This window comes from Dermacentor albipictus, chromosome 5 (assembly GCF_038994185.2).
Source record: "Dermacentor albipictus isolate Rhodes 1998 colony chromosome 5, USDA_Dalb.pri_finalv2, whole genome shotgun sequence".
Classification (NCBI taxonomy): domain Eukaryota; kingdom Metazoa; phylum Arthropoda; class Arachnida; order Ixodida; family Ixodidae; genus Dermacentor; species Dermacentor albipictus.
Genome location: NC_091825.1, coordinates 170,607,849 through 170,628,283, shown reverse-complemented (window position 1 = coordinate 170,628,283; position 20,435 = coordinate 170,607,849). Strand labels below are relative to the sequence as shown.

General features: G+C 44.5%; 1 protein-coding gene across 1 annotated transcript in view; it reads left to right on the top strand.

The window, feature by feature from the left end:
• Window positions 1-20,435, top strand: part of Cdc5 (cell division cycle protein 21) — a 198,326-nt gene that overhangs the window by 54,445 nt on the left and 123,446 nt on the right. Inside the window, exon 7 of the mRNA XM_070539319.1 lies at window positions 17,468-17,648. Coding sequence (XP_070395420.1) covers window positions 17,468-17,648 — 181 coding nt within the window. The remainder of the gene's footprint in view (window positions 1-17,467; window positions 17,649-20,435) is intronic.

The following is a 20,435-nucleotide window of genomic DNA, read 5'->3' as shown; positions in this document are numbered from 1 at the left end:
GCTGTTTTCCTTGTTGTCACTCAGCTTGAATTTCCGCTCTGTTGCACACTGCAATGCCAGGCATTCTTTCAAGTGCACTTCTCGCACACTTGGCCGACTCGTCCACTGAATAGTACGCCACCTCAGTGTGGTCTTGGGTGCCGCTGGACACGCTGGCTGATGATCAGATGACACCAGGTCACAGAAGACCTATATAAACATAGAGAAAGGAAACTTCCTTCCACAGTGCAATGGAAATAAGAGTAGCGATGGCGTTGTGACCTAAACTATGTGACCGAGAGATGGCAATAGCAAAATTGAAACTACTATCATCATTATGTATTGAGCAATATGGCCGCTACGCCAGCAGCTCTGGCTGATTTTGGGTGCTTTGTTACCGCTTTCAGAGCAGTATTCATGTGTACGGTACTCAAACATGACTACAGATATCTTTATTATGTCACCAGGTGACCGAAAGGCCTGAACTGGAAAAAAAAAAACACATTTCAAACAAGTAAGCTTACATTACTTATTGTCAATGGTGAATGAAGCAGTACATGCCCGCAATTTTCGTACAGGTCAGGTGGAGGTAATGCTGTCAGTCACTGAGTTTACAACATACGGAAACACAGATAGTCGTCTATTTAATGAAATTTAAATCTGAAATTGAGTTTTCTCATCGTGTTCGGCTAAAGCTGGAAAATGAAGCTTCAGACAGTATTTATGCTGGGTTACCCTCATACTTGTATAGTGTACAGTGCTGCTTGACGTGCTTCATAGTACGTTGTCTGCATTTAATGATTTCAGCTATAAAGTCGACGAGTGAAAATTCGGACTCCACGGGGAACGTAATTAAGTCCAAACATAGAATGTTTGAAAAAATGAATGTATCTAAAGAAAATTATAATTTTATTTACGTTTTAAGGCCCCCGTGCAAGAAAGGAGTAGTCGATTCATTGCTGCATGTACTTCCGCTTTCATGCAGTCCTTCTGTATTTCTGATAGTTTTGTGTTGTCTCTGTAAGCCAATGCAAGGACTGCATAGCTCGAATCAGATCCACATGTGAAGGCTCTGGAGAACATGGTGCATCAATCCGATATAGGGTCACAGTTTGACAGTGGGAGAACTTGCTCAATTTCATTGTCGTTCAGTTGGGCACTCGACGACACTGCGCTGCTGACGTCTGCAGTCTTCAAATGTAATGCAGCAGGAATTGGCACACTGCAGCCTAGCAGGTCATCAATGATGTCCGCATCTGAGCTCGTTGCAGTAGGCGGCAGTTCAGGCTCTTCAGTTGCGGAGCCGGGCTCATTCGGACTGCCACTCAAGACTCATTCGGAGTCGGAATGTGAGGGCACCATTGGAGCCATTTGACATGGACTGTCGATAACTTTAGGAGAAAGACTTCAAGCCAGCAGAGCGCTGTCTGGAACGCATACTGTATTTGCACGATAATAAGTTGACCTACTTTTTTTTTAAATTTGAAAATCTGAGGTTGGGGGGGGGGGGTCGACTTACAGTCAAAACCAAAACATGGCTCCACCATAAAAGCAAGATCAACGAGATATCAGGAGAGCTAAAATGTGGTTATAATATTATGTTCGCTCTATGGCCCTACCTGTAGCTTTTCGCTATCCGGCACATTTGTTCGCTTTTTGGAAGGGTTTTTCAACATCTTTTAGACTTTTACAGTGCACACAACACTCATGGAGGGGGCGTCGATAGTTAATGGAAGTGCCGCTGTTCCATTTGCGGCGGCGCTTGTAGGGAGTATCGATAGTTCTTAGAAGAGCAGACACCGCTCACGTGTTTCTCTTCACCTGTAGCTCTTAGTTTGACGCGTTCCACTTTTCTGCCGCCTTTGTGCTACTTGCATGCTTCCTCAGTCGTCATGAGTGCCCCAGGCCCACTAAACATTCCGCGCTCATTCACAGCAGCATTCAAGAGGGCTGCCATTCTTTATGCTGAAGAAACAAATAACTTTGCTGCGGGCCGCAAGTTCGATGTTTCTGAATAGATGGTGCGAGAGTGGTGACTGCAGCAAAGCAAGATTTTCACCTATGACAGCAAGTGAAGAATTTCCCACGGGCCGAAGTCTAGACGCTTTCCGGAGCAGTAGGCCAAGCTTGCGACATACATCGCTGAAATGCGTGATTGGTCCCTGCCAGTGAACTGCGACATGGTCATGAAACAAGCCTGGATTGTCGCCTTTTAAGGACCTGCTCCGCCGTGAATACAAGTGGCTGGTGGCAGAAGGCCGTGAACTTACGCCAACTGGACCTTCCAAAAAAGCCTCCCTGATGGGTGTGTGTGGTTAGGTGCATTCAGCGTGGGCTGCTCTTCCACAATATGTCATGGTGCAGTCGTTTGCCAAATGTGGAATTTCGTTGGACGATGATGCACTGTGGGACCTTAGCAGTGATGACAATGGCAGCACTAGTGAGGACGATTGCACAAGTGAAGATGAGTACTAGTCCACTGACCATGCCAGCTGCTGATAAATTTTCGTTATGAAATGCGCCCTCGGGTATGCTCTTTTCTTTTTTTTTCCTGTCACAGGCGATATGGGGGGTTGACTTACATTCAAGTCAATTTACAGTCGTGTAAATACGGTACTAAACTAACAAACAAGCACACAATGGCGGAACGCTGTCTGGAAAGCAAATCCAACAAGCAAGAGTGGGCCATGCCTGCCATGCACAGTAGTGCCGGCATGTATGTGATGATCACAATGTTGTTGCAACCTCACAATTCAGGCAAAGCCTCCAAGATTGGCATTTGCAGTTAAACCTCTGAGGCGCGGTGCTGCGACCAAGGCACTACCTCAGGGATTACCACCTAGCCTGTAATCTCTGAGGCTACACTTGATGTCTCATACTTGTAAGGCCATGCTTGATGTCTCGTCAAAGTTGCCAGAGGATATAATGTCGGCAGAGTCAGCGTATACTACATCCACGGGCGGAGTCCGGATAATCGAATGTAGAGCTGGCGGCTGTCCAAAATAGTGGTTGTCTTTATACGTTTAGTCTATAGAGCCATTGGTGGTGCTGCAAAGCTGTCCGAATCACCGAGCAGGTCTGAATTATCGGTGTCTGATTTATCGGTCAGCGACTGTATTGGCGACAGTGCTGCTTGAGGCGTTTCATAGTCTGTGTTCAACAATTTCAGCTATATTAAAAAAAGAAACATAAAAAGTTCGGGGCAAAGATGTACTGTCGGCAAGATAAGCTCGAGCTGCAATGTCCCATTGTTATCGTAACACATTGGCGAGAGGCACAAAATGTAGGGAGAAAGAACATTATGCTAAATTTGACATCACAAATTGTGTGCTCTTGATATTTCTGCTGCACATTTAGTGTTCAGGTGACAGTAAAGGCTTCGGCACAAGCGGAGTACCCGTAGGAAAGCGAGGAACGTTGTGGACACAACAGTGCTTACAAGGACCTCTGCAAATATTGTGTGAATAAGCAAGGACACTAAATAAATATATGAGTAAGGCCAATTAATTCTTATGGATCCTTGGAAAATGCAATTTACGGTTTTATGTTGAAAAAACATAGTGGTTTGTGTATTCAAACAAGTAAAAGAGGTTGCAAGGAGATGAACATTTCAATTGAGTAAAAGATGTGAGCAAAGGAAGCCTCAGCCTGGAGCCAGCATTTCTACAAGCAAACATATTTGCGAGGGCCATGACAAAAACGACTTCCCAAGCTGAGACTTCCCTTGCTCGTCCACTCTTGATTGGGTGAATGTAAAGTCAAATTTACACCGTGTATATTTCAAGAAGTTTTTGGGAAACGCACTGCTCAGGTTTGTCATCAGCTGTTTGAAGAGAAAGAAAAATTTTTGTTAGTGATTTGTCGTGCTTGAGGAGTGTGGAGTAGGCCGGTTGTGTGCATTTGCCTTTTCTAGCTATCTCTTATGGGGCAGGGCTAGCCTAGTTATTGATTTCATGCAAACTGTACATTGTGGGGTCTGATGTGGGATTCTCACACCGTACTCTTGGGACAAAGGAACGACAACACAGTAGTGCAAACAATCACAAGGGCATTTATTGCACCCTTCATACATCAATGCCTGCTCGCCGAGTTGCTATCCACAAAACATGCCGATGGGCGCGCGACAAATCTAGAAGTCCGACTTACCGCGACCGGAAGCGAGCGAATGTGTTCGCCCCATGCTGGATCCCAACGCCTGCTCGTTCGCGTGTATAGTCACGCGAATCGTGGCGCGTTCGAAGGCGGCCACGCGAGGCGGTCTCGCAGAAGCATCGGTCGCCGCGCGCGCGGAATGTCCGCGCTGTTCGCCGACCCGCCGGGAAAGAGAGTCGCTGCACGCGCGGCACGTCCGTGCTGCTAGCTGTCTCCAACCCAAGAGAGCAAGCGCCTTCCTCCCGGCGCCCAAGTAACCTCGCCTGTCGGCGGCGTTAGTAGCGCAACACTCGCGCCATCTCTCGGACTGCGCTTCAACCACATTGACCGCCGCGGACGTCACGCAGGCCACGCGGCGAAGCGAGATTACAGGAGACGCGCTATGCGGGAAAAACATCAGGGGAGGCGCGAGGGTCGCGCATCCCCACAACATGAGCTTTTGTAGTTAACAAATGTAAAATAATTCACATACACTAATCTAATTCTAATCCTAGCACTTACCATCTTAGTGTACACATCAAAAATAACTTAAATTGGACCATTAATATAGAGTTTTGTCATTAACAATGCTAACCACATGCTTGGGTACTTACGGTGCAATTTTTTTAAAGCACCATCTACTTTAAAATTACAGGTTTACACCACACTCAAAACTTGGAACATGCATCTGCAATATGGGATCCCAGTTGCGTTAATCTTATTACTTTACTTGAGCCCGCAGGGGCGTCTGCGTCAGCAGGCGTTTGGTGTGTGGCGACACCACGGACCCGAGCACACGAGGGTTGGACCCTCCCGCGTGTTGCCGTGCGCGGCTTAGCCGTGTCTGGGGAAAAGGGGATCCTGGGGGTTGAGCCGATGCTGGGTGATTGGACCTTTAAGGCCCCCCGGCGGAGGCAACACACCCCTTTGGCCTCTGCTTCACATAGACGGCACCCCCGGACTGACCCACCCGGGGGAAATCGGCAGTCGCCTTTTCCTGTCCTCCTCTCCAATCTTCGTTTTTCTCTCGCACTTTTCCATCTTTCCTGTCTTCTCTTCACTTCTAATTACTTCCGTATTTCCTGGCGGCAAGGGTTAACCGTGTGTATCTACCCAGCCTTGGGTACATATATTAGGTTATAGCGGCGTTGTATAGCTGACGTCTACAGGTATGTTCCTAACCTCGTAACGTCCCCTTGTTGGGCTCGGTGGTGGGTGGCTACCATCGCCGCTGAATATTCTAAGAATACATGGAAAATGCATTCCCCTCCCTAGCAGATCGTCCTTACAAAAGAGGGCGCACCGAAGCAATCTTCGATTTCACTTTGAAAACCAACGCAGAAACGTTCCCACGCTACCATGTGATCCACAGTGAAGGATCTCTGCCAATGAGAAAACTATCCCCATTCCTAATAGCAAAATGCCTAATAGAAAAAATCGGAAAACAATACAAAGCTTCAAAGATGTCAAGTGGGGACCTCCTCCTTGAACTCAAAACCAAAGATCAAGTTGAAAAGCTCGCTGATCTCACCTGTGTGGGAGACATCAAAGTCACAATCTCAGCACACCGTTCGCTTAACACAAGCAGGGGCGTAATATCAGAAGAAGATTTCTTAAACCTGAGTGATGAAGAACTCCTGGAAGGTTTCCAAGAACAGAATGTAATCAAGGTTCAAAGAATAACTCTCCGAAGAAATAACGAGCAAATCCCGACCAAACACGTTATACTTACCTTTGGTACCAGTATTGTACCTACTACACTTGAAGCAGGCTATTTGAAGATCAACGTAAGACCATATATCCCAAACCCGAGGCGGTGTTTCAAGTGCCAGAGGTTCGGACATGCATCGCAGTCATGCAGAGGTAAATCAACGTGTGCAAAGTGTAGCGCCAATGACCATCAGTCGGAGAACTGCAATGCTGCTCCACACTGTACAAACTGCAAAGGAGAGCATCCAGCATATTCAAGATCTTGCCCCTGCTGGAAGAAAGAGAAAGAGATAATTGCAATCACAGTGAAAGAGAAGATTTCCTTTTATGAAGCAAGAAAGAAACTAGCACACCTACCTCTAACAACCTACGCCAGTGCGGTGCGGCAGGGGACAGCACCGCAGTGGTCACAGGAGTCTACAGGGACCGCAGTCAGTGGCCCAGTAGTAACTCCATCCGTCCCCTTGGTGGCAGCAGCCAGTGCTGCTCCATCATCATCATCATCACAGACGAGCCTGCAGACCCTGGTCCCACAGGTCCCCAGGCTAAATCGAACTCCCAGGCCTGAGACGCGCGTCTCAGCGCCCGGTTCTCGATCATCCAGCGCCTCGGAGAAGGTTATGGATGTCGACACCAAAACTCCGGCGTCATCGACGCCAAAACATCAGCGCTCCCTGGAGCGCACTAAGAAAGACAAACTCACAATAACTACGCGAACAAAGGGACCGGTAACCTGAACGGTTACCGTTCTTCCAATAGTACATTCCCACTAACAAATGTCACCTGCAATTACTTAGTACATATATGTAAATTACCATTCTCATTCTGCCACTATGGCTTTTATCGTACATTGGAATTGTAGAGGACTGATTCGCAATCTAGGTGACATTAAAGACATAACAAAAACCTTTTCGCCAATCGCATTTTGCCTACAGGAAACAAACTTAGGCCCTAAACACAGTCAATTCCTTAGAGGCTTCACCGTTGTCCGAAGGGACCGCGAATGTTCCAGCCGTTTGTCAGGAGGAGTAGCAATAGTCGTGCAGGGAGGCACTCCTACCCGATATGTCCCATTAAATACATCTCTAGAGGCCGTAGCTGTCACCATTCTATCCTACAAAACAATCACCATCTGCTCACTATATATTCCACCCCACACACATTTTACTATCAAAGACTTAGAAAATCTAAGAGATCAGTTACCAGAGCCATTTGTCTTGGTAGGAGATTTTAACGCTCATTGTACTCTTTGGGGCAGTGTCAAAACTGACCAAAGAGGGCAACTCGTTGAAGATTTTATTCTTTCAAACGATATCTGTCTTTTAAACTCAGGTGCGCCAACTTATTTCTCACCGACTTCTCGCACTTTTAGTTGTTTAGATTTAGCTTTTTGTTCACCCTCTCTTTTTACTGATTTTAAATGGGAAGCTCTCGACACGTCATATGGTAGCGACCACTTACCCGCACTCATCAAACACCTATCATCACCACAAACCCTGGTAACTAGACCACGCCGATGGAAATTACAGCTCGCTGACTGGCAGGTTTTTATGCAGAACGCGAAACTGGAAAATGTCTTTTCGCCAGAGCTCAGTATTGATGAACTTAATAAAAAAATCACTGAACTCATAATCACAGCGGCAGAAAAGGCGATACCGCAGTCTTCCGGCATTGTGCGCAAAAAGCTAAATCCTTGGTGGACAAACGAATGTACTAAAGCCAAAAAAGAACAAAATAAGGCCTGGGGAATCCTACGAAGGTACCCCACTTATAACAATCTTCTAAATTTCAAACAGGCCAAAGCCAAAGCACGACATATTCAAGAAATGCAGAAAAATTATCATGGCAAAAATACATATCTTCAATCAATAGTACAGTCACATCAAAACGAATGTGGGACCAGGTGAGGAAATTTAGAGGAGAGTACTCATCATACACTATACCACTACTTACATGTCCAGGCACACAAACAACACTACAGGACCAGGCCAACTTATTAGATGAACACTTTCATAACATATCCAGCTCAGCAAACTATTCAAGTACATTTTTAAAATATAAAGAATCGGCTGAGAAAGAGAGGCTGCCTACCACTGGGGCTTCAGCTGAAATGTACAATAAACTCCTCACAATACATGAATTGATCAGAGTTCTCTCTGCTGGTAAAAAAACGGCAACAGGTCTTGACCGTGTGCACTACACAATGCTGGCACACCTATCCCAAGCGTCGGTAGGGGCACTTCTTAAATTTTTCAATAAAATATGGGAGTCTGGGGTAATGCCCACAGATTGGAAAAAAGCTGTAGTAGTGCCTTTTCTAAAACCTGGTAAACCAGCTACATCCCCTAGCAGCTATAGACCCATTGCACTAACAAGTTGTCTAGCCAAATCTTATGAGAGCATTATAAACATAAGACTAACATTCATCCTAGAAACAAGAAACCTAATAGATAAACACCAGTGCGGATACCAAAAGGGCTGTTCCACCACTGACCATCTCGTGCGACTAGAGCATGAAATACGTGACGCGTTTCTTCACAAGCAATACTGCCTCGCGGTTTTCTTTGATTTTGAAAAGGCATATGATACCACATGGCGATACGGAATTTTGAGAGACCTGGCTGACATGGGAATTCGCGGAAGAATGCTAAGTTGTCTGTGCGATTTCATGTCAAACCGAACATTTCAAGTACGTCTCGGCACAATACTCTCGCGCACATTCACACAAGAAAATGGCGTTCCTCAAGGTTGCATTCTTAGCACGACGCTCTTCATAGTCAAAATGAACTCTATAAATAAAGTCATCCCACCATCAGTTATGCACTCAATATATGTCGACGATTTGCAAATAGCTTGCCGCGCCTCAAACCTACCCACCTGCGAACGACAACTACAAATAAAAATAAATAATCTTACACAATGGGCTGATAAAAATGGTTTCCGGTTCTCAACACACAAAACTGTCACAGTTCTCTTTTCTCAGAAGCGAGGGTTACACTGCACTCCAGGTCTCACTTTACATGGTACAACGCTGCCCGTCAAAGAACACTATAAATTTCTAGGCGTAACGTTTGACACTAAACTGAACTTCCTGTCCCACATTAACGCAACTAAAATTAAAGCAAATAAAGCGCTAAATATCCTTAAGGCCTTATCACGTAAGCACTGGGGATCTGACCGATCATGTCTATTACGTATATACCGGTCCCTTGTACGTAGCATCCTCGACTACGGTAGTGTAGTTTATGGAGCAGCTAGGCAGTCCTACATTAAGCGACTTGATCCGGTTCACAATCTTGGCCTACGACTGGCGAGTGGTGCCTACAGGACATCGCCTGTACAAAGTTTATACGTTGACGCTAATGAGCCTTCATTACAGCACCGCAGAGCACAACTTACACTTTGCTATGTACTAAGAATTCGGTCATCACCACAACATATATGCTACAACATCGTAACACAGTGCCAATCACGAATACACTACACAAATAAACCAAACATGATTCGGCCACTCATCTTAAGACACGAACAATATTGTCAGACCTATGATGTTCCTCCCGAAGCCCTGCAGGTTGCCGAAAGGCCAGCAAGATTGCCCCCGTGGTGCAATTTTACACAGCTGTGTGACTGGACGTTAACACATATAAAGAAAAAAGACATTCCACAAGAGCATATAATACAAGAGTTCCGAGCTATCCAAGAAAAATACAAAAATTACACAGAATTTTACACTGACGGCTCTAAAACACAAGAATACGTAGGTGTCGGGATCGTAACGAAAAATTGGGAAAATGGCATTCGCATAAATAATTTTTCTTCAGTCTTTACCGCCGAAGTTTATGCGATATGGATGGCAGTTAAGAAAATTACTTCCGACAAGCAGAAGAATGCTATCATTTATACTGACTCATTAAGTGCCCTAAGAGCCCTTAACTTAAACTCCGCGTCTGAGCCCCTGCTTGGCGATATCTTAAACAAAGTATTTAACAAGAAATACGGAGGAACCATACGATTCTGCTGGGTCCCAAGCCATGTTGGGATAGCAGGGAATGAAGCTGCAGATAGAAGCGCATCCATGGCAGCGCACAAAAGCATCACACACATAACACTTCCATACAAAGACAGCATCAGAGCGGTTCGTAAGGCCCTTGCATCAAAATGGCAGCAAGACTGGAACTCATGCATAAATAACAAGTTACATATAACTAAACCCCTGCTTCGCGAGTGGAAATCATGCACTCACCAAGAACGATTCTATGAGGTAATGTTATGTCGACTTCGAATTGGACACACGCATCTAACACACAACTTTTTACTTCGAAACGAAAGTCCACCAACATGCGAGAAATGTCACGAAACGCTCACAGTAACCCACATCATTATATCATGCCCACACACTGAAACACAGAGACAGAAACATTTCAAAAATCTGTATCACTTACATATACCTCTGCACCCTGCCTTAATATTGGGCGATGACCCACTAGTGCCATTCACGAACCTGTTCCAATTTTTAGGTGAAACCGATTATCTACATCGACTTTAAGGTAATACAGCTATAACTACCTTAACATTAGATCTTATACTGTCCTGTGACTGGCGCAGCATGGCCTTAGTCGCCTTTGCGCCATTAAACCCGAATTAACTAACTAACTAACTATTACTTTACTTGAACTACGGTGAAACCTTGTTAAACCATAGTTGGCCGGAGCTCGGAAAAAGTATGTACTAAATGGTAGCACTGTTTAACCAAAATAGTATGAGATTGCCCACTTACTTGTCAAAAACGGAACACGGGCACAGTCTAATGAAGGGGCAAAAACATGCAGCATTTATTCACTTCGCTCGACAAAAGTTTATTATTTTTGTTTGATGCTGCGGCGGCCTAGCAGCGACGACAGTAGCCTCAAACTTACTGAAGCTGGGAGCCAGCTTTTCAGCCAGTCTTCTTGGCAAACATGCGCATGGCAGATTCCTTGTTGGCATTGCATATTCTCCATGCACAGGTGCGGCAGCGCTGCAGAAGTCGCGGGACCCATTTTTCATTGCGAGCTGCTGCTCCCATTGCAACGATAGCATTCACTAGTTGACATAACACGCAGCTTCTGCCACTGTCCGTGCTGTCGCTTTCTGTGCCGTCCTCATGACTGTCATTAGGTGACACTTCGGCAACAACAGAGGCAACGATGACGAAAAGTCGAACCTCGCAGCCAACATCTATGCTTGGTCGCAGCAGCACTGCCGAGCAACTTCTTCGCATTCCAAATGTCACACACCATAGTCAACGGTAGAACCCTGTCGCATGCCAGTGACGACTTCTTCGTGCCACTTTCGATGGCACGTATGGTGTACAACTTTTCTTCTATGCTGAGCACCCGGTGCCTCTTTTACGAGCTTCGGCACGATGCGAGTCGTAGCTTGCACGATGCCACAACGCTCTGTGGCACAGTGCCGAAACAATGTTGATGTGGCTTCACACACAAAAGCACAGGGCGCTTGGAGTGCATTGTTCTGATCTCCGAGGCTTGTTGTTCTACCGGACTGCCCGTTGGGAACGACGCACGCCGTAATTTCATTTCATTTCATTTTATTACCTTGAAGACCCCTTGCGGGGTATTACATAAGGGGTGGGTGGTACAAAAATACAGGAGGTTGCCCACTATCTTATTTTAAAGACAGAATACTCGTTACTTCATCCACGAAGGCAGATGAGGTGGTGATGGCAGCTGCGTGACAAAAAGTGGAATTGCGTGACAAAAAGTAGAAACACTTATTATGTGTTAATCGATACATACGTAGTAAGCTGGCGTGGTTTGTGCAGATGCGAAATGTATTAGTTTCAATGGCCACTGAGTCGAGGATTTCACTTTACTACTTTTCAAATGAAAGTACTGTTTAAGCTGGTACAGTTTAACGAAGTTTTACTGTAGTACAACATAACTCTGTTCGTTTCATTCTTTTTAATTATGACCACAATGTGAGTATAACCTTAATGAAAACTAACCTAGCATTTATTCCACTAGCTAACCTCCGCATATTCATCCGTCTTTCACTATTTCATCAAATTTTCCATCACACCACACTTCACAACGACTTCATACTGCAGCCTCAGTACATATCAAACCACGTAAATCATCACAGTAAGGTAGGAATTGATTCATACTATTTCAAGTCTTTCACTCTTTCATCCCCCATACATCTCAGGAATGGAACCGCCTTCCCTTAAGTATTGTAGCCATTACCGATAACAAACTTTTTTTGCAAAACATTAGCTAACATTGCATAATCAGGAGAATCATTACGTTACCGGAACTCACCGCATTTTTTGTTGTTTCTTTGCTTTACTCCGCTACATTGTAACCACTCCCCTCTTTGATGCCATATGACCATGAGGGTATTTTAAATAAAAATTAAAATAATAATATCAAGAGTGACTGCCAGAGTTTCAGTCAACACGAAGTTATCATTTCCTCAAAATTGCATTGATTGCTTTTGATCGTCTTAAGATTATTTGCAATGTCATGTAACAAATTAATGTTGTGAGGGAGCATGTGATACTTGGTGGTGATGCCCGTCAAGCTGATTTGCAAAGAGCACATGACAGAGTTTGTGCATTAGCAAGTATGAGCTTGCTATATTGTTTCTGTATTGGTCGTCATGGCTATAATGACTAGAAAAAAATACAAGTTGGCACTAAACATGTTACTTCTCCGGTTGTCATGAAATGCCCTTAATTGAAAGTAAGCTTGTATGTAAAATTTTAGCATTACTGCTTGGTACGATACAAAACTGCAGACTGCTGCTTTCCCGATTGGGCTCGCACCCCTCTATCTGGTAAACTTACAAACATTTCACGGTGAGGCACATAGTTCAAGAGGACCTGTTGTCACTATGGTGACTGTTGAGCTTCTTATGGCTTGGCATGGGCATCTTGCAGAGCATTAATTTCTCTTTTGTCCGTCTTCCCAAAAAGAGAAATGATGAAGCCATGACAAATATGCAAGCAAAATAATGGCGAAACAAAAGTTAGTCCAATAAATGAACATATCATGGTTCTAGGTGAAATGTTCAGAAACATACCTTGCATAGATTCTGGCCTGGTGGTGACACATTCACCGTTGACTTGTACGTCCAGAGACAATGGAGTCCAAAGGGGTGAACAAATATGAGCAGCGTCTTAGAGGCTGGACTCGAAAGAAAAAAAGACCCTCAATTACTATGGTGTAAGTGCAACACTAAGGGAATTTGTGATCGATGTGTTACTAAGAACAGTGCACAATACGCTCCATGACAGAAAAGCACACACATAACACTGTTTCGAGAGTGTATTTCTTATAATGGCGTCCTTGTGTGGGCTGTGCCTAGTGAAGCCTCGATTAGATGAAATTTTTTCCCAGATACAGTAAAGCCTCCTTCATACTTTTTGGAAAATACCGAGATAAAAAGCATATTAGCCAGGAAAACATACTATCAGAAGTACGCCAACTAAAAAAATTGACTCAACTATTGTTGACATCTACATAATACAAATCGTCGCGCGGATCGTTGCGGCACAAGGCGCCGACGCGCATCGAGCTGGTGGTGGTGCTCCAGCGGCTGGAGACGCGTTTCGTTTTTGTCCTATCGTGTGGTGTTTTAAGAGGGCGACAGGAAATTGAGCTGGATGATCTTTTCTTTTGGTGATCTTTTCGAGCCCACCATGTAAATCCAAAGCTAGTCTTGTGCCAAGTCACTCGAAACTACAAAGAGAGACCATTCGGCGCCTACGAACAGCATTCAAAATGAGGGGTCAGTGTACAATATTTCCCAAAGATGGCGGCCATGAACAACGGTCATCACCTGCACTCACTCTTGTTGGTGAGGTGGTTTGTTGGTTTTCTGAGAGTCGTGCGACCACTGTGAATAGAAATGCACTGATTTGGTATGAAACCGTAACTTTATATAGTCACTGACACCCGATGGGACATGTCTCCAATTAGGCCTAACAGGCTAGACAGTATTGCCACTGGTGTGGCTATGATGAAAAGTTGCTGCTGGGCAATGTGATAACGGGTCGTAAACTGTCGCGAAAAGCTTGTTGCTAATTACAGATGGTTCATAAGTAATTGGTTATTGGATCATGCGTACAGGTCAAATAGATGTTCGTTGAAATAACTTTCGGGTCCGCGGTCGACCAGCTGGCAACTACTGCGAGCACGCGTGCCGAGTTTGTCTGTGTGCTTGCATGTAGGTAGAAAGCTGTGAAGTGCACGAATCTATGTGCGTACACAGACTCGCGTATCCGATACGATCTGCATGTCTCCTATTGCCTCATCGGCTTGATCTTTACATATGCTTCCGTGCTTTCTACACATGCTGCTTTTGTTGTTGCCTCTGTTCGACACCAATAATCATTTCAATCAGTCCAGTCAACCTGGTTGAACTTTCTACCGATAGATATCGCTAGCCGTGGGATCGCTGAGCGCATCAAGGCACCTGCCACGGCTGAGTCATTCGCTGTGGGTAGTGATTATTCGAGAAATAGAATATTTGAGAAATAAAATACCAGATATTCAGTTCGCAAATAAAATTATTAGAGCATTTGCTATTCGATTCTAATTCGATGATTTGAGTATTCATACACCCCAGTTATGAGTGGTCTGAACTCTGTTCACCTGCTGCTTTCTAAATCTCACAATAACATTTGTAAATGTCCGCCAGTTGAACATATTTAGCGAACGCGCTGAATCCGGAGTGTTTTAATAAAACTCTTTCCTTATCACGGGGAAATTGGCTGTTTTTTGTATGGTTTAATTGGGAATTTTTTGTGCAACAGTTACTAAGTTTAGTGTCATGCATTACAATAAAGTGAAGGTAAATGAACGTGTTTTCAAATAGTGGTTTTTTTTTTTTTAAGTACAAAAACATTTATCCATATAAAAAAATTCTTAAACAAAAAAAATTCAAAAAAGATTGAGTAAGGTGTAATATCTCTGGCAAAAAATTTTTTAGCAAAATTCCAAAATATACAAATTGTGGGTATATCACTAGGCAACATTTCTTTAAAAATTATACCCATACATTAAGTACTCTTTAAGTTACGAAAAATTACAAGACACATAATGAAATATTCAATTTCTTGATTGATCCTACTTACGATTTTTTTTTTTTTTTCAAGGAAAAGATTAGCTTATAGCACAACATTATATGCCAAAACGTGTGTACTAAATGCACATTGCAAAAGCACATTCGAAAAAAAAAAGTAATAACAAAATGCATTATAGAAATTAGCAAACACAAATAATTAATGAAACTCAGCGGAAGCTTTCTTAATGATTAACTTATATTTTCAGAGCGAAAAATTTTGCAAAGCTTATGACAGATAGAAAATAGTTAACACTCCATAGCAGAATATCACAGCAAAATTGAAAGTCACAGCTCAATAACAATAACGATAGCTGCTTTGGACCGCTACTGAGCGTCATCCCCCGGTTAATGCCTAGATCTCTGTGGGGTCGGAATTCCACGATTCTTTGAGCTGGTGGAAGCACGTCTTGCCCAAATGAAGTGGACACCCAATAAATAAAAAAAATAATATTTTGAACACCAACAGGGCAATTGAACTGGCTCTAGATATTCATACACAAAGTGGACGGCAAATCCGAAACTCATCTGTGGGTCACAACTGATGTTTCCGGCTGATCGGCTGCATCTTCCTCATCTCAGCTGAACTCCAGCGACGTGACATCGATGACCGAGTCATCTGTGCTCGATGAGCCTAAATGGTCACTTGCTAGGTCGTCGGAACCGAGTGAAACTGCGATCTTTCGAGCGTGCATGGTTGCGGATGTCGACGCCATTGCGCCGCTCAAGTGCACGTCAACCTTTGAGCTCATGTGCCCTTTAAAAACCACCACCACGCTGTAAAAATGTGAACCATGCAGAAACGGAAACTCTACTTTATATACAATCGCCGAGATGGCGCCACGGGTCCCGGGGCGCAGCGATTTTTTTAAAATGCGCGCTCAAAAGCTTCGTTCACCAGTGAACGATGCCTAGTACCGTGGTAAGGAAAGAGTTAAGTCCATAAATAATTATGCATATTGGAAGCACCCTGTATATCCTGTGAAGGCAACCATTGCGTTTTCATAGTGACAGAGCCCACGCATAATACAGCCAATTTGGGCCGCTCGTATGCAGTCCATGCCTGTTACAATAGATCCATGTACAACATACTTTCAGATATAACAGACTATTCTTCTCATTTAGTTTGGTCTGCCTTTATTATCACTGCAACAAATTTCGATATTAATGGACCTGCTTAGCAGACTATCCACTAACATGAACAAACTTTTGGGCAACTTTTTTCTTGATGGTTTAAATACAACACACTTTGCTGCAGCAAAGCATGCATGAGGCAGTGAACTGCAAGCCACTATTTCTGACCACCTGTGGAATTTGTGAAAATGCACTTTTCTTTAAGGAAAAAAATTATGCAGATCCCATGCACTGTGGGAATCAATGTAAGCGAAGCTTTCTGTGCTGTTTTCTTTGATTGATGATAATAAGCGGTGATGTTGACGGTGAATGTCTAATTTCTCCAACGTTTTGTCTACACCAGAGTGGTGAGTTGATGTTAAATGTTACCTTGCATGCACCACTGCTGTTTGTCTGCATAGTACACAAAACACAAATTGAGAGGTGTTTGCTTGAGGCATTGTTGCGCGCCATATTTCATAACCTCTGAGAGGGTTGAGCATTGTCATTGCCTCACATGGCACATTGCATCGTGGCAGAAGCATTAAACTTTAATTGGATTATGGAACTGTACGTGCCAAGACCACAATCGGATTATGAGGCAGGCTGTAGTGGCACATTTGGCACCGTGGTGTTCTTTAATGTGTCCCTAAAGCAAAGTGCATGAGCATTTTTTATTTTGACCCCGTTAAAATGCGGCTGCCTCGGTTAAATCCACAGCTTTGAGCAATGTCATAGCCACAAAGCTATCATGGCAGGTGCAGAAGCGTTGATTTGACCTGCGACCGCTTCCATTGTGTCGCCTATATCCTGCAGTGTGCTTTAATTGATGTGGCTTTGCTTCTGCACGCCCTGCGTAAGTTGTCCGCCAGACATATTTGCATGCTTTCATTTTTCAGATATTGCAGAAACGCACCGTACCTTGAACTTGCGTTTATCCAGCGTTTTCTTGCCTTCTTGCGTCACCAGAGTTGAACTTGCCTTATACCGCAGCTCTGGTTCAAGCCACAAATCTGATAGTGTTCGTCGCTTGTTGCGAAAAATAAAATTAGGACATTAGTTTATATAACTGGTCATTGTTCTGTGCTAAAAACAAACTGTAGCCACCGTTTGTGTCATTGGCAGTGTCAGAGGGATCGGGCCAGGCGGCCGGCACGACAGCACCGGCCGCTGTTTTACCGGCTGTTAATCTTGCCATTGTGCAAGTCACATTGTGTGGGTAGGTATATGTTCTAATACAGGGAAACTGTCATGTGTCGTCAACCAACGGCTACCATGCTGGGAGGGCAGAGTGTGTGGGGGCGCACCTGTTTGTGTAGGTAGTGGAATAGAGGGGTGTAAATTCAAGCGCATTTGGATTTGAACGACAAGGAAATGATGGTAGTGCCTCCTCATCCATTGTGTACTGCAGGAGGCGCAGAACATCATGGCCCTGACCAATGTGGACACTCCTCTAAAAGGTGGCCTGAACACGCCCCTGCACGAGACTGAGCTTAGTGGAGCAGCAACACCCAAGAAGGGGAGTGCAGCACTGACGCCAAACAGCCTCATTGTCACACCGTTTCGGACGCCTAGCAGTGGAGCCACAGAGGGTGAGGCCTCTTTTTCACTGCATAACCAGCTTGCACAGCGCACACAAGCTGGCATTGATGTTTTCTCGTTTGCAATGCTGTCTTCGTGTCCTTGTAGCAGTAGTCCATGTTCAGGTGTTCTGCAGCAGCGGGACTGCTCACAAAATCTGTATTCCAGCTTGCTAATTAAAGACAACCCCCTGACCTCAACCCAAAAATATATAGAAGGTGAGACCAGAGGCCACTGTGGCTTTTGCAATGAAACTCCGGGGGCTTCCACCCGAATGTGCCTGAATCTAACAAAATTGCAGTGGTGAACTCAAAACACCTGATGTCTCCTTCTGCAAAAACCCCACCTAATAGAGGAATGCATATCTTATTACAAGACCCAAATTGTTGCCGCTGCAACTCGGCTGCAACAAAATCTTGTGCCGCTAATGCAACCTTGTACCAGGTATAAATGCAGCCATGTTAGCAAAATCTGACTGTCCATAGTGCAGACTAGATGCGCATGAAAGGAGTATTGACAGGAATATTTACGACTCTTTATTTCTTGCATTAAATGAAGGTCCTGGACCTTGAAACTATAAGAAAGATACTGGCAAGCCTCTGAGCACGCTAAATTATTTAATATGCAGTTGGACCCACTTATAACATTATTCAAGTTCTAACAAAATCCCATTGTTATAACACAGTTGCAAGAAAAAGCAGAGAGGACAAACATAGAAATATCCTACTTAAAAAAAAAAAACAAGTCTATTTGAACCCACTTATAGCACTATCGGTTTTAACAATACAGTTAAAACTTGGCATAATAAAATTCTTGATATAACTAAGTATTTCACCTTTTATAACTTCTGTTGTATGAACAGCGTGTGTTAATAAAAGAAAGTGTTTTTAAATTCAATTTCAACAAAACGAAATTTCACTGCAGCTGCGAAAGGATTCGGAGCAATGAATGGAAACTTCCACGGACACAGATGGTGAGATGGTTGAATTAAAAGTGCCTGCTTGCAAATGCACCTCTCAAATAGCGTTCCCCATGCAACCAAGAGCAATTGCTGAAGAGGAGCGGCGTCATGTTCCATATAAAGTCCAAGTGCGATAAGACCTGTGTGCTGTGTGCTTTGAGTGCGAGTTAACGCGTGCGAGGGTGAGCCAAGAGGGAAGGTGGTTTGATGAGCAGCGTCTTCCCACGTGAGCAAGGGGAGTGAGCTTATGGCAACGCAATAGAGGAGGTAGGGGGGAGTTTGGGGCAGGTTGGTGGGCGTCTCCTTTTCTAGCGTGGCCGAAGCTGGGGATGGCCAAGCGCATACACATTGCACACCCTGTTTTACCCACTCTTTGTGTGCAAGGAGTGAGCATGCCGAGATGCGGTGGCGCATTTAGTATTGGAGGTTCCATAATCTTGAGTTTCGGAGCCACGTTGAAGTGAGAGGCAGACGAAGCATTCGCTCCCTGCTGCCAGCGCTTTTCATGATAGCATTGTCCCACTACAGGCAACACTATCTGTTCTGGGGACAGAATGGATGGAAAAGCGTGATTGGCTTTGCTTTTTACCATCGATGTGAAGATGTCATTCACAAGGCATAAAACTATCTTTCATTGCCGACTGACAAGTTCAACAAAATTCATTTTTTTCTCATTCAAACTTGCTTTTTCCAATTGCCCAATAGTTCAGAAATTTTTTTGGTCCCTTTTGTGCTAGAAAAATTCATTGGTGACTATGCTTATTTGCATAAAAGGTTGAAAGGTTGAATTGCAATATAGCAAAATTTCGATTTAATGAAGCAAATTGTCAATTTTACCTACTTCGTTATATCGAGGTTTAACTGTATGTTGAATGTAACAGTGCGCAGCCGTGTGCAGTCAATTTTTGTTTGTGTTCTCATCATGATCCGAATAATGGGTCAGTTATTTTTGTTGCTGTCGCCTTCCTTCATCCATTGTTTTATTTGGCTCCTTCATTGTAATCATGTACAGTCAACGACTGAATTTTCAGACGCCCAAATTTTTGGTCATGCCTGATATTTCGGACGTCTTTGCGGCACCGCCACGAGCCCCATAGAATCAATGTATAAGGACATCTGAAGTTTCGAACGCTCGAACCCCCTGCCGTCCAATTTTCCGGACTTTTTGATGCGACGGAAGGTCCTTTGGCTCCTCACGCAGCGCCCTTGCGCAGGAAATCGACTTGCAGCCAAAGCATATCACCGCTTTGAAGCACAACTAGCCAAATCTAGCCGTCACACACCGATTTGGTCTGGCCACGCTGGCTCTGTTCATCGCCGCACTTTCACTTCCGCCTCCGGCGGAGTTTCCGGAGCGGCGCCATTTCATTTGTTTGCGTAGGCCACGTTTTGGCTAGTGTGGTGTGTGGTTGTGCTGTTGTGTCAAGTGTGCTCTGCGACGCTAGGCCTAGGTGCTTCAATGCTCATCTGCGAACTCCACTGTTCGCAACGTGAGGATTTCGCTTGCCTTCGATGGCTCCCACTCCGTCTTCGTCGTCCTCGCCGATGGCATCGAAGCGCGGAAAGCAGTACCGTCGGTTAACGATGTAGAAGAAAGCCGCCATTATTAAGCAAGTCGTGAGCGGCCCATCGCAGCCTGACGTGAGCAAGGAGTCAGGTTGTGGGGGATTCAGAAGACTCCGATGTTGAAATGACGCGTCAACTCGCCTACAAGCGCCGAGTTGACGCGAGCACTGTTGACTCTTTCATCAGTGTACAGTGCGTACAGTGTATCGTGTACAGTGTATCGAGGTGAATATTGCTACGGGGTAGTATTCCCAATGACGAAGAGCCGAGA